The sequence below is a fragment of the Zophobas morio genome, unplaced genomic scaffold, assembly GCF_036711695.1.
Source record: "Zophobas morio isolate AGI-343-1 ecotype UQ-CSIRO unplaced genomic scaffold, CSIRO_AGI_Zmor_V1 ptg000030l, whole genome shotgun sequence".
In the NCBI taxonomy this organism is placed as follows: Eukaryota; Metazoa; Arthropoda; class Insecta; order Coleoptera; family Tenebrionidae; genus Zophobas; species Zophobas morio.
The window spans coordinates 15409925-15425791 of NW_026972135.1; the positions used below are offsets into that span (position 1 = coordinate 15409925).

At 33.4% G+C, this 15867-nt stretch overlaps 3 protein-coding genes across 3 annotated transcripts; 1 reads left to right on the forward strand and 2 right to left on the reverse strand.

Moving 5' to 3' along the window:
* Window positions 1–203: 203 nt before the first annotated feature.
* Window positions 204–1238, reverse strand: LOC135138652 (craniofacial development protein 2-like). The gene has a single exon (XM_064068629.1). It carries the CDS (start codon window positions 1236–1238, stop codon window positions 204–206), a length of 1035 nt encoding a protein of 344 aa, XP_063924699.1.
* A 623-nt stretch (window positions 1239–1861) lies between these two features.
* Window positions 1862–2317, reverse strand: LOC135138653 (uncharacterized). The gene has a single exon (XM_064068631.1). It carries the CDS (start codon window positions 2315–2317, stop codon window positions 1862–1864), a length of 456 nt encoding a protein of 151 aa, XP_063924701.1.
* Window positions 2318–6576: 4259 nt separating this feature from the next.
* On the forward strand, window positions 6577–14673 carry LOC135138345 (alpha-tocopherol transfer protein-like). The gene is made up of 3 exons (XM_064068298.1): window positions 6577–6906; window positions 10355–10514; window positions 13952–14673. Exons 1-3 carry the CDS (start codon window positions 6768–6770, stop codon window positions 14571–14573), a joined length of 921 nt encoding a protein of 306 aa, XP_063924368.1. The 5' UTR covers window positions 6577–6767; the 3' UTR covers window positions 14574–14673.
* Window positions 14674–15867: the final 1194 nt, after the last annotated feature.

Below are 15867 nucleotides of genomic sequence, written 5' to 3' on the forward strand. Positions count from 1 at the left end.
GTTCCGTAAGCAACTCCCCGTTTTTGTTCATTATCTGTCCTAGGGTACCTCCTGATTTTCCTCTCATTCTCTTCAGAACGCCGTAGAACAATTTTTGATTTTGCTTGCTGTTTTCTTCCATTTTTTCGCCAAATTGTTCCCATTCCTTAACTTTTGCTTTCTTCACTATATCTTTGACTAGTTTTCTGCCCTCTTTATACATTTCATATGATTGTCTTGTACTTACTATTTGCTAGATAAGCTTTCCATAATTTTTTCTTCTCTTTAATAGCGAGTTTTGTTTCTTCACTCCACCAGCTAGTTCTTTTCTTAGATCCTCCTGTTGTAGTAAATCCACAAACTTTTCTAGCTGCATCATAGATTGTATCTTTAAAGAACTTCCACCTTTGTTCGAGTGTTTGCTGCTGTACCTCCATTCTTTTAAATTTCTCTTCTGTAAGTTTTGTGAAATTGCTTCTTATTTCTTCATTGGCTAACTTATGTGTCCTTACAGTTCTCTTCTCTTTACTTGTTGCTTTCATTGTGTCTTTGGAAATGTTCGCTTCTTTTAGATTCATTTTTGCCACAACTAGGAAGTGGTCACTGCCCAATTCCGGAAGTCTACTGACTTTAACATCGTGTATTTTGTTTCTCAGATTTTTTTCTGTTATGATATAATCAATGATTGACTTTTCATTTCGTGTTGGCGCAACACGGGTGAATTTGTGTATTTCTTTGTGTTGAAACCATGTATTCAAAATTATTAGTCCGTTTGAGTTACAGAAGTCAATTAATAGTTCGCCATTTTTATTTTTAATTGTCTCTCCAAAACTTCCTATTACCCCATTGCTATTTCTTACTTCATTGCCCACTCTAGCATTCAGATCACCAACTATCAAGATGGGACTGCTACTTTTCTCATACACTTCCTGTAGTTCATCCCAAAATTTTTCTTTACTATTTTTATTGTCATTTTCATTGGGTCCGTATACTATTATAACTGTCCAAAACTTGTCCTCATCAAATCTTACTTCAACGACCATAATTCGTTCATTAACTCCTTCCCACCTTTTTATTCTGCTCATAAAATCGTTTTTGACAATACATCCCACTCCTGCTTGTGCCCATATTGATGATTCTACACCGCTATACATTATAGTGTAATCTTCCACGATCATTTCTCCTGCTCCTTTTTTCTTTATTTCAGTTAGTGCCAGTAACTTCAAGTTAGATTTTTTAAATTCTGATGTTAGTTCCATTTCCTTGCCTGTTATACTCCTAATATTCCATGTTCCTATACGTACTTTAATTTCCTTTGCTTTATTTTTTTGTTTTGTATTTTTTATAGGATATTTTCCTATCGTTCTCCTATTCCTTACTTTTTGTTTACCCCTTTTATTCCTTTGTTCTTTTCCCTTATTTTTATTAAAACTATTTAAAACCATATTCTTATCCATTTTCACAGCATTTGTCTTTTTATTTTTATCCTTCGGAGCATATGTCTTTAGTTTTTTGGATCAACTTCGATTTGTCGAGTTATGTTGTTTGCTTTACTATTCCACTTCCACTTCTCATTGTTTATAACTAGGAAGTTATAACCTTTCTTTACTATTTTTCCTTTCTTTTTTTCTTCGGTTGCAATATCCCTTAGTCTTTTTTGGGTTTCTTGCTCCTTTCTCGTTAGATCACAATCGATGTAGATTGCCTCGCCTTTCCTATTAATCAATTTTCCTTTCGCTCTGAGTATTTTTACTTTATCTTCGAAATGTTTCAATTCCATAATACAGGTCTTTTCATTTATTTTATAGGCCTTGTTTATCTCCACCTCCGTTTCTAATTCTTTTTTTATAAAATTTTCCATGGCTTCCTTTATGATTTCATTTTAACTTGTATCTATTTTTAATCCTTTGACAATTAGATTATTTCTCTTCTTGTTCCTTTGACACATTTCTAGAGCCGATTCAACAATTTCCATCCTCTGGTTCATTTCCTTTATTGAATTTTTTAGTTCCTCATTTTCTTTTGCTAGTCTATTCATTTGGTTTTTGTATTCGTTGTTTTCCTTTCTTATTTCTTTCATCTCAACTATCATACTTCCCATCATTTCTTTTAGTTCAACCATTTCCTTCGCTTTATTTTTGTTGTCCATCAACAGTGTTCTCAACATTTCTCGTAATTCCTCATTTGGATCGCTTTTTTCCATGGCTTTTTCTTCCGGCGATCTATAAATTTTCTTACTTTTTATAAATGCTTTTTCTTCTTTATTATCTCTTTTTCTTTTACCGTCGTCAGACGTGCAATCGTCGCTATCGGTGATGTCCTTAAATGTTGAATTCATTTCTTCTTAATCCGCGTATTGTGGGCACAGCGCTAGGAAAACTAATTCGGATCAACTCCTCGGAAATTAGTATTTCTCTCCGTGCCACCGCCGCTTTTCCGCACAGTCCGGCAATACCGCGATCAGACGTTGTCTTATCGCACCGTATTTTTCCGTCTTATCAACTAACCTCACTAGGTTTGTTTTGGCTTTCTTGCACACTTTGTTAACTTAGTTCGGATTTTCCTCACCTCGTTTGTCTTTGATCATCTGGAATCGTATTGGCACTGTTCTCTTCAATTAAATTTCCCGTACAAGTCCCGAATTCGAGATTTTTGTAGCGAAAAATGAAACAGAACGTTTCTGCAGCGTTGCCACACTCTTCAAAAAAAAAAGAAATATTTTGATTTGATATTCGAGTAGATACTTCGTATTTCGAGTATGAGCATCTACTGAGTTTTATTTATATCAACCATTGTCAAAAAATTGATCAAACGTTGTTTCGACAGAACTTCCTTCGCACCAAAAGTACAGGGTCATTATAAAATATTGTAGTCGAAGAAGGCCATGATTTTGGTGACATTTTGTGCCGCCTTTTTCAGTTTTGTGGAAAGGATTACACTAATATTGGAATTTTTATTTTTAGCGCCACATTAGTTGACATTAGCGGCTGCACTGTTTCAACGCTTCATCAAATTCTGTCAGATGTCAATAATTTTTTCATTTGTACTGGTACGTTTTCCCTCACTTTGTGCGTTAATTGCCTTGTCTTGTTTTCATTTTTGCTGTCTTCCCCTTTGTTAGAACTTTAATAAGTGTCTCAAAAAACAGTTTTTATCAAAACTAGAGATCATTGTGGAATAATCTCAGGTAATGAACAGAGAGGAATAACTATGGTCAGTGTTACAAATGATTTTTTTAGTCCTTTGGCGCAATCATCATGCCTATTACCGTAATGGGGTGTTAAATGAGGATGGGGATGGAGTGTACTCTGTGGAGGCGTCTAAAAACGAGTATCTAGTGAAATGTTCTGTTGTCATTGATGAAGAATCTTTGAAGACGCTATATGGCGAATTATGGCCAGATTTAACGACACTGGTAGCATTTCTAAGTGAAAACCGACGGGGAGACCTCAAGTTAGTGAAGACGTTGTTGAAGATTTAAGGATGAGAATGGAACAAAGTCCGAATAAAGCTTTGTCAAAAATCTTTACTGTCCGGAGTACCATACAGCCCATGTCAGAAAATCGTAAAAGAGAAGTTACATATGCATCCATACAAGATTTTGTTGGTTCAGGAGCTGCAACCAGCTGATTTTCCTTGCCGCGTTGGGTAGTGTAGTTGGTTTCAAGCTGATATGGACGATAACGGGATTCTCGATTTGTCGTTCTTTTCTGATGAAGCCTGGTTTCATCTGTTAGGCTATTATGTCAACTGACAGAACTTCAGAATTTGGTGTATAGAAAACACTCACGCTTTTGAAGAAACACCATCACACGCAATGAAGGTTGGTGTGTGGTTAGCAGACGACGATTCATAGGCCTGATACTTTTTCAAGTAAAGGAATGTGATCAATAAACAAAATTAGATGTAGAAAGTGTATGTAGGTACTGCAATAAAGTTTTTTATTTTCAGTAACTTTCATTTTTCTTTCGGTGTTAGTTGCATTCTCTTAATTTAAAACTTACTTCAACTTACTGTTTAGTAATAATTGTAATTTTACTATTAGGAAAGTTAAAAATCTTTATTAAACATTCTGTTGTTTCAAGAGATCTCATAATCAGCTACAGAACTCTTAACACTATGCTCCTGAAATTTTATTGGTTTTTTCATCTTTTTTCTTATAGAAATTTTGAAAAATCTTGATATTAGGATGGCCATGTGGGCGTGTTTTGGGTAGAACCTCTTTGACATTCCTGTTATGCAGATCTGGCATGTTTCAGATATCTAGAAACTGCAAAGCTGAAGGTAATGTTTGGACATAGCAATTTTCACCTATTGTAGGGATGAAGATCAAGGATTTCAGTTGTGTTTTTTCAAGAGAAAAGCACCGGTCACAAACCATGTCTGCACCAATATTTTGACGATTCCTTACAATTTACAAACAGAACTTTCGCGGGATCACAACTTTGGCAAAATTATTTACTGCAAAAACTCATTAGGTACTCATAGTGTTCGTTAACTGTGATAAGACTTGCTCTGCCATTGTCCATTACGTGATTTTTCACAATTTTTACCTTCAGGGTACCTATAAAAATGTAATTTTTTAAATAATTACCGTGTTCATTGGTTTCGACAAACTTAACCTCACTTTTTGGATTTCATTATTTGAAAAATTATTGCTTCTTTGCAAAACAGACCAGATGATTTATTCTGTTCAACTCCAATCGACTTTCCAAGGTGTAATTCATGACAAAGCCCTTAAACGTTTTTCTCACAATTTACAATTTTTGAAACTGAAATGTATTGCAGTGGCGTTCACAAATGCTCGATAACACTGCAACCCTTAATGCTAATTGTCTATTTAAAATGAAATTAAACCGCGAACCGGGCATTTCAATTTTTGACACATCTGACAGATTTGTTTGGACGTTCGTGACATTTCAAAACAGTTCAAATCATTTTGGTGATTAGCGGCACGAGAAAAATTTCATTTGTTTTTCATAGGTGAGTTGACTACAATATTTTATAATGACCCTGTATAATGAAACATATTCAGCATTTACGAGTTGAGTCTTTTCTTCACACAATTTTGTGATGACCGAATCAACATTTACGATCAACACGTATACCACCTTGGATTGGTGCAGTGTAATACTAAAAATAACTGTATTGTATTCCCAAAATTATCTGCGAAAATCGAGTGAGCCATTCCATCAATTTTTTGGGGGAAATAAATAGATATTCTTAACAATTTACCATGCTTAGGTACAATAACTTTAAAACGACTGCAAAATCTCAAAGTATTCATTTCTGCAACTCTTGAGTTATTCACTAAAATAAATTGACTGTCCATGCATTTTTTTGAGTCACTGTAAAAGCAAATCTAAAAAGTATGAATGCAATGATAAATTACGAATATATACTGATGATATTTTGCACATTTTAGATAGGATTTATTCGACAAAATTTTGAAATGACGTCATCAAGTTTTTGGGCTTGATAAACAGATATATTTTGATTAAAAACCTACCATGTCAAACAGTAACTTCAAAACGTCTGCAATATTTCAAAATTCAATTTTGTAATTCTTGAGTCAATCAATAAAATAATTTGACTCAATGATTAATTTTTTGAGACACCCCCTATAAGCAAAACTAAAAAATATGAATGGAATGATAAATCACAAGTATAGTCTCATCCTATTTTGGACATTTTAGACAGGATTCATTTGGCAAAATTTTGGGCTAACTTATCATATGTTTAAAACATCTGCAAGATTTCCAAGCATTCGGTTTTGCAGATTCAAAATTAAATTGTAGGTGAAACGAAGTTCACGGGTTCAGCTAGTTTCGTATAAATTCAGTTTACATACAGTTTAAAATAAAATAAGACAACTATTATGCATAAATAATGCAAAGGAATTATAGTAATTTTTACCCCTAAACCCTAGATATAAAATTTTTGGAAAAAAATCAAAATTTTGTGTTTGTCTATTAAAATTTCTGTCTTTATTTTTGTCACATGTGCCATATTCTATCTGAAATTTTGTCATAGTTTTCAACATCTACTTATCTTAGCAAACACTGTTAATTATAACGTCATTGTTATTGCTGATTATATTATATTTGGCATCGAATAAAATATTCATAGAAATAAAAACAAAACTATTATAGCAAAATGTATAGTTAATTGTTTCATTGTTTTTTTTTTTGTGTAATAGTTACCTGAAATTACGTAACCTTATTTCATTTCATATAAAGAAAAATGTGTCTACTAAAGATAGCAGGCACGCATTTTTCGTCATCGTCGAAACACTTTCGCTTGCTTGTGTAACTTTCACTGACTGTAACCAAATCTCAAAACTGGTTTGGGTTTTTATTAGTCATTGAACTCGAATTTTGACGTGATTTAACACAAGAAACACAAAATACAAAGGCCATAATTGAAATCTGGCACTAAACAATGATCCCCAAATTTATTGAGGATTTTGACAGAACGTATCGCGAAATAAAATTATTCGACTTTTCAAGAAAGTCATCTTTCCTTCCTACTTATTTGTTACTTGCCTGAAAAAACTTGTGCGTCAGTAATTCTTTAATAATAGAATTTGAATTTTCATCAAACTGACCTTCTGCGTCTGCTCATCCATTGTCATATTTCTAGAATAATTAATCGTAGACCGGTTTAGTGCAAGTTTCCGACCCCGAGATCCTTGCTCTTGACGGTTCCACCTAGCCAAGGCTGTAAAAAAGGCAGCACAACTTTGTTCATTCCTGCTTTCATAATCGTAGTGAGCGTAAGCCATCGAGATGTTGCTAATACAACCAAGCCTTGAGCAGCAGGAACAAATTAGGAAGAGTTTTAACGAAGATGTGAATACTAGAGACCGTGATCTTGAGGCTATCAAGGAATGGCTCCGGAAGGAACCACATTTACCAGACAGTTGGGGTATGTTTTTCCAAATAAATTGCTTCTGTAATTGGGTTAATGGTGCTTTTATCACTTTGGGTAAGTTATTTTGTGGCCGGGTTGACGAGACGGTACGGTCTGTGGGTTCTTTAAACTGTGAAATTATCGTAATTTGTAAATGGGAGATCTTCAGCTTTCGTTTGAGTAACGACGTTTTAATTATATTTCAGTCATTATTTAATATCGTAATTGTACAGGTTACTGAGAAAAATGGAAACGACTGGTAATTTATCCAATTCATTTTTCCTAATTTGTTATTATATTAATGGTCTGTAACTCCCACTATAACTATTTCCGCCAAATTCAAACACTAGTTTGATGTTTACTTTAATTCTTCAGTTGGTGATGGCGTTTCTGTAGAACTAATTACCTACAAAATAACCGAGAATTATAAGTAAATTACAATTTTACATATACAGGGTGGACCACTAAGCACCCGGTCCTCGGTTTCATAACGATTAGGGAGAAAAAAAAGTTGAAGATCAAAATTATATAGTTCTTTGAGTAGCATTAACTACTACGATTTTTAACGACAGTGTTGTGTTTTTAACCCTGACATACTACTATTTTTTCTAATAGAACACTGTGTGTTTTTACATACTCTGATTGGACTTGTTCTAGGCTTCATGACCATAGTTTACGTCTGAAATTCAGATGCGACGTTGCCACGTTTTTCCAATTTTCTTGCTTTTATATAGGGCGTTTAATTTTAAAAAACAAAATTGTAAAACAAAATATTCTAGTTTTACGCTCTCCAAAAATTTGATGACGTCATTTCAAAAATATTAAAACTATTTCAACAGGACTTCCCTCCCCTCTGAAGTCCAAGCCAACAAATTCGCTTCTTTGGAAAATTATAAAATTTGGTTTTGCAAAATTTTATTTGTAATAAGTTCTATGCATATATTTTTGACATCCTACAAATGCGTTGTGGCACCTTATTTATTTTGTGTATTTATCTATAATGTTCAATTTTTTTTTTAGAACTCAAGGCGGATTCAAAAACCACGGATCCTAGAAGTTTATTACTTTTGTCCAAACTTAGATTTATTCAAACCGTTTGAATTTGCTACGTGTCATTTTATACTAGAAAAACTTGTAATTGTCGTCATCCAGTTAAGCGACATATTAAAAAAGGCAATTATTTCTCAAGGATCTCTTCTTAACCTATTTCTGTAGAAATACCAAATTGAGACTTTTTGCCGATCCACGGAGCCAGTTATTCTAATTTAAATAAAATGCAATCTGCATTGATATCAACTGAATTTAAAATTAAAAACTGATTTTTGTCTAAAAAGCTGTTGCTAGTCGAAATTTCGAATAACTCTCTTTCCATAAAGGGACTAAAATCCCTATTTTGAATCCAATTGTTAATCGTAGTTTGTACAGGGTTTTTATAAATGATTTTAAGGGCGTGGTTGGCCATGGATTCCAAAAATCCCGCTTCGCTGAAATTGTGCCTCATTATGACAGTTCTCATTTGTCATTAATGTCGTTTGAAACCTGTCATTTAAAGTCGTCGTTTTTATTGTTTTAATATTTTTCAAGTGTGAATTACAGTAATTGTCGTTGATCCAAGCTCAAAACAACAAAACAGAATGGTGAATATTTTCAACATTTACTGTGTTTAATCGCAATAAATTTGTTTCTTTTTATTATAATGAATTAGTTTTATTTTTTTTAAGATATGAATCACTTAGGCAACCAGTTATACAGATGCGCGTGATATTTGTCGTGCTCCCTTGGGCATTTTATTAAGCTCCAAACTGAGAGGCGGCACGTCTTCATGACCTACTTCGATCCTATAATCATTTATAGAAACCCCGTATAGTAAATGTCATACTGAAAATTTCATGTTCCACAACCGATTTATTTATGAAAATGGATAGATGTACATAAACATTTACTTTATCCACAATTTCAAAAATTTAATCAATATCGTAAATCAATAAATAGTAACTAGACTAAACTCTCCTTCATTTCTAAAAAAATGCAAGCTGTTATAAGAAATATTTATCAGCATTTTCCTTAACTGATTTACTTCTGTTATGAAAGTATCGGGTGTTCAATTGAAAAAGTCATCAAGATGGCCTTGCTTTTTGTAAACATTGTGAAGTATGTTTGTAATAAATCTAAAATTTAGTCGATGACAACTGACAATAAGGAAATGTCAATTATATACAACAGTATGGATTAATAAAACACGTGCGTTTTTCGCTACGTAATTGCATCATGTTTAAAAAATAAAAGTTTATGAATCATTACCAAAATGTTTACAACCCATTTCATTTACAAATATACCCACTATCACAATACAGTTGTAACAGATGTAAATGTTGTTATAAAAATGTTGTGTAACGATTTACCACCTATTTTGGATTTCACAGAAAATAATATAAATATATGTGTGTTAAATGTAAATTAGTATAATGTAAGCATAACCTTGAATTTGATTGTCTGAGATTTGATATTTTACCTATAATTGTGAAAATATTGCGTGATGCACATATTATACAGTTTTTAGCGTTTTATTGATTAAATCGATTGTCTAATAAAAGTCTCGTGCTTAGTGTGATTATGCAACTTAACTAATGCATAATGCAACATAAACAATTGCAGCAATTATCAAGTTATCTTCAGCATAAAATATATAACCCATAATTTGGTTATCAAAAATACTTTCTTATTTACACAAATGTTTATTCATTGTAAATTAGGATAATATAATCAGTATCGTAAATTTCATTATTACCAATAAACTAAACAATGTCGTTCTAGTATTTACATTACAAAACCTAACGGTGGGTTTTTCTGTTTTACATTCGTTGAGTCAGAACTTAATTTATGGAGGAGATATTTATCAAAATGTGACGTCCAAGGTGTTTTTTGTTTGGGATTTTCGGTTACGTCTGTGTACCTGAATATTTGAAATTAAAAGTAAAACATTAATCAAAACTTGTGTATCTGTCAAATCTTCAAAAATCAATGGGTGTCTTCGTTCGTGTTTCTTATTGCTCTCTCAGTACAGGCTCTCTATAAATGATTATAAAGTCGAAGTAGGTCATGAAAATATGCCGCCTGTCAGATTTGAACTGCACTAAATGCCCAAGGACGCATGACAAAGACCAAACACATCTGTATAACTGGTTGCCTAAATACTTCATATCTAATTAAAAAGGTTAAACATCACAATAAACGAAGTTGTTAATTTGTAATAATAAACACGGATGATACAGTTAAAAATAATAGACAAGTTTACTACATATTAATTTACATAAATATTTATAGATAGTTTGACTTGTGCTTGTTATCTCATTTTTTGGGAAGTAAATTTCGGTGGAAATTTCCTTTCTTATGCATTTACAGTTGGGTGTGGCTTTCAGATTTCGTAAAATATTTATTTATAGTTCTTTTATTTTTGTCCCAGATGACCATCGAATTATGACATTCCTACGTGGCGCCAGTTTCTCTTTAGAAAAAACTAAAAAGAAACTTGATATGTACTTCACCATGAGAGCTGCTATTCCTGAGTTCTTTACAAATCGGGACGTGAAAAGGCCAGAACTGCAGGAAATTATTAAACTGATGTAAGTAAAAACTTTTCTTTTTGTATTTAAATATTTGTTGAAGTTTTCGATTTTATTTTGATTTTAAGCTATTGGTGACGAATGTTTGTATTTGACAAAATTAATAAAATTCGAAAAAACAAAGTTCGAGAACGAGTTTTATATTTTTTCCAAAAAGTTGCATTTTTTGGACTGCACCTCTCTCTAACTAACCTTAGACCAATTTTTTTGAATTATTCCACAAACCAGGTTACTGCTTAAATGCTGCTTCTAAAACCGACATGATAAAAAAGTAACACGTAACAAAACTGGTAATAAGCAATACCTACATAAATATTACATAAAAATGGCTACTTTTCCATTAAACCCATAATTTTTTGTATTTAATATTTCGTAAAACCAATTATTGCAACTAATATACAATTAACATACATTCAGTGGAGTTTTTTATTGTTATTGTTAAATGTAGAAGGTAGAATAATTTAAATACGACGACAATAAATGTTGCACTTTTCACGGCCAACTGGGCTTTTAACCATCCTTAAACCACAAATGTAAATCTTATTTCAGGGTTTCTACCTACTTATTTTCATGTCTGTCTGAAGCACGGTTCATGTACAAAATAATAAATAAATGTACATGACCAACGTAAATTTATTGTTCCAGAATACAAGTTTGACCTCCGCAATCATGAACGTAAAAGGGAATGCAAAAGTCGGTCAACAAAATAATCGAATCAATTTTACAAAATATGTTTTAGTTTTATCCTTTTTTTTACAACAAGATTAAATCAATCACAAATTTTTCATTTCTAATTACTTTCCACGACTCTTGTGTATTTCTGAATCTCCGCGAGTTCGAAATTGAAAACATTGAAAATCGGTAGGTGCTCTCATCTACTTGGATAGATAAGTGATGACTTTTATATCAGAAATTTTACAAAACAGCGAACTTATATGATGTCAGATTATGCGCTAACTCAGTTACTGCTTAAATCAACAGGAATTCATGAAGAATATATTGTGGACAGAATCCCCATATCACATAAACCAAACACATATGAAACGAACACTACAAACCATATTAATTATGATCGAAATTATAATAATGGGGAGTTTTGGTACACACTTCGCTGTGAGAGGAATGTTCCAGGAGTAAATGTTCAGAATTCACGTTGTAGAACACATAAACGATATCATAAAATAAACATAATCACATACTCGTGGTATACTTTTTGTTAGTCACCCGGATCGACCCCGGGGGTGTGAAGCATTGTGCCCACGTTATTGTTTTGCTTATATAATAGTCATGAATTGCCGAAATTGTCACAGTGCCATTAATCCTAACGTTTCGACTATTAATTATTTTGTCTGCCGAGGAAAAATCCGTCTGAATTGCATAGGACTCAATGAAAGTGAGGTTAAATGGACTCGCACTAAATCTAAGGCTCTAAAGGTTGTCTGTAATTTTTGTAATGACAATATCGGTCAATATAATGACATCAAGGATCAAACTCAGCTGATAACTAATCTGAATCAAATCAAAGACGACCTTCAAGCTCATATTAATAATTTGAAATCTATGTCTTCCATTAAACCCGTTCATGATTTTCAGTTCGAAGATGTTATCTAAGAATTTACGGATCGCCAAAAGAGGGAAGATAATTTAATAATATTTGGGCTCAATGAAGCACAATTGGACTCTGACTCACAATTAAACACTAACTCGGGTGGTGAGCTAACATCGAAAGAGCAAATATCCAAAAACCAACTTGAATTAGACAAACATTCGACTAACAATATCCTTGGTACTGTGATAACCCAAACATCCCGCTTTAAATTGACATGTGAAAAAAAATTGAAAGCCCGCGAAAAATTCAAAAATTTGGCCTTGGTCTAACAAAATGGAACCCTACATTGTATTTTTGAAAAATGGCGGGATGCGTTCAGATGTAAGTGGTGGATCCCAAGATTGGGAAAGTACCGCTAAATAGAACACGAAATATATGGAGGACACAAAATTATTTATTCCTCCACTGACAAAAAAAAAGCTGCAACTAAGTTACGTAGGTTGAAGACCTTATTAATGCTTCGGTACAAAAAAAAACTCTGAATGAAATCAAATTCGACGTTCTGAAATGCAAATATTTGAATATCACAAATTTAATAAAAACAAAGCAAAATATGACGTAAAGTAACTGGATACAATACACGTGTGGCGGAAAATTTAAATAATGGCAGTCAACAAGAGAACAAAATTTAAATAAAAAGCTATGCGGCGGCAGCGGCACCAAAGCGCTATACGAGTGTGGCGATAGAACTATATCAATTTCAGTCTAGAAAAATACCCATTGGGGGCGTTGTAGCCAGAGGGGAGTTTGGGGCTCCTGGTTGTGAGTGTTCTCCTACCCAAGACGAATATGCCGTACGAGCAGGCCGTTACGGTCGCAAACTCGTGGTTGGGTATCGGCTATTAGGCCAAGTCAATAGCCTGACTTCTATACAAAGCCCGTATCCTTTGAGCAGATGGCGCAATAAATCCCGCCAGCTCGACTAGGAACCGCGCACTCCGCTTCCGCTACGTGTTTCTGTGTTATTTAACCTCAGTTCCATTTAAATGTTCAATTTCTATGACTGATATTAAACTACAACTGAACAAGGGTTAAAGTTTCAGAAAAAGCAATAAACAACTTTTAAATGCGCCATACACTCTCGTGAAATTTTTAAACAGCAAAGAATCCTTATTTGAGATTAAGTTTGGACATCACATAATTTTATGATAGAAGCATTAATCAACAAAATATTTACAAAACAAAAACTAGCAAGGATTTATAAAAACAAAAAAGATCTGGTGTAAAGTAAAACTTGTGCAGACAAAAAACATCACGTAAGGTTCAATTTAAATTATACAGCAAAGAAAATTACTGACGCTAAAATTGTGAGACAGAGAAACATTGTATGAGGTGAAAAATTGCGAAGCTAACAAAATTACATGAATTTAATATTATATGTCCATTCGAGTTATTGGTTAAATTTTAAAAGTGAAGTTATTCAGCTGCATTGTGGGCCATCGTTTTACATTCCCTCAAACAAACACAAAAAAAACAAGGTTCAATGGTCGACATGTATATACTAAATACGTCGGAAGAATTAAAAGGTTCAGTTGTTTAGATATTCAAATACAAAAAATTTCATTCATAAGTTAGATAACTTGAATGAATTATTTTAGTAATACATATTTAACAAACCGAAAAAAACTCTGTGGTTTTATGCTAGAGTAGTTTTTGTGTGTTCTGGGAATATTTTCTGTAATAAAAATCTACAGGTACTACGACAACTGTGTTTGAGTTGTGGACAGTACAATGTCAAAATAATTTAACTCGCACCGTTTCATTCTCATCAGTTTTTTATAGTCTGTATTGTAGTTCCTACAATGATTATACATTTTTCATTTTCCAGGCGTGCTGCTATAATGCCGGGTCTCACCGCAGATGGTAAACGAATAACTGTTGCTGGAGCAGTTGCTACTGACTTCGAAACCCCAGATATAGCCAACTTCATGAAAATAATCTTCATGTTGGGTGACGTCCGCCTCAAAGTCGAAGAAGTAGGCGTTTTGGGCGACGTATACGTTCTAGACGCGAGTGTAGCTCTCATGAAACACTTCATCAAGGTATCTCCTACCATCGTGAAGAAATTCTTTATATGTGTCCAGGAAGCATATCCCGTAAAACTCAAGGAAGTGCACATAATTAACGCCACTCCTCTGGTGGATTTCATTATAAGATGGCTGTCGCCGTTTCTTAAAGAGAAAATTAGGAAGAGAATTCACGTCCATCAAAATTTAGAGTCCCTGTTTGAATATGTTCCCAGGGAGTTGCTACCTGAAGAGTTTGGGGGGACGGCAGGAAAGGTACAGACGTATCTAGATCCGTGGATAAAGGCCCTGGAAGACAATTTGTCGTGGTTTAACGAACAAGAAAACGTCAAAGCGGACGAATCAAAAAGGCCAGGGAAGCCGACGACTTACGAGGATTTGTTTGGAGTGGATGGTAGTTTCAAACAGTTGTCGATAGATTGATTAGAAGAAAACGTTTTGGGACATGTGAAAACTAGTCACATTTACTTATTTATATGTATTTTACTGGGTACAGTTTTCAAATAAATCTGAATTAATTTAATGGCATCGTTACTGTAGCGTTGCTCGAAACACAAAATACTTTAGAAACAAATTCGAGTGGAATAATTTTGAAGGAAAAAATTTGATGTGTATGTGTTCTAGTACCTACGCTTGATTTACGAGTTGTAACCAGATAGTGAATTTTATTGTTAATTTAAAGTGGTTGCACTTTGTGCGTCTATATTATAGGTATTAAAACCAAGTACTGTTAATTAAACTTTACTGTTCGGACATTAAGTTTAATCAGGCAATCTGTTTTAGAGTGAGTCCTCGAAATGGCGTAATAGCACTTTTTTTAACAACTCATTCAACCATTTATAAATTGTTTGTAAATTAACATTTTTTTAAGTCATAGATCTAATAAGAAAAATATGGAGACGAAATTACGACGAAAGCCACATAATCAAATACTATTTTCTGTACGCAATAGTATTGTACTCGTTAAGTGTTATATTATATGGCAACCATAGATTTAATTAAGATCAACAATCTCTTCAATATTTCTGCAAATCATAAGAGTGTGTTCAAATGGCATGTTAACTTCCCCATTACGAGTGTCAATGTGGTGTTTGATCATTATAAAATTATTTTTAATGTTCATTTTGTTTGTATTTAATTAAATTTAGTTATGTTCTAAGATGTAGTTATAGAGCCTCCAGAATTCCTCGGCACCCAGACATTTTTCGCCAGATAGTAGTTGCTTGAAATTAACCAGTAGCTTATTATTGGCACCAACTTTCACCAGGGGAATAATAATTTATTTACATAATTATACAGTTACGTGTAATACAGGTTTTGAAGCCTTTTCACCTCATGAAATTCCCAATGTGATTTTCTTTCATAAATGAGTTTAACAATCTAGTGGGCATTGATATATTCCGCCGCTTTCGAATTGTGTTTAATTGGTTACATAAACTGCCAACAATGAAGTTGCAAAGTAATAATAATTAATTATATACTACAATTATAACACATAAACAGATGAAAGAAAGAGACAAAAACCCTACACATATGTGAAATGGATGGCAGCATCCGAATCGCTATAAGAGTGTGGCGATCGAACTATGTCAATTTCATTTTCGAGCACAGCAAAATTATCCATAGAAGGTCTTGTAGCACGAGCGGAGTTTGGGGCTCCTGGTCATGGCTATTCTCCCCCGCGACGTTGATTCTATTCTATCAGCAAGCACTACCG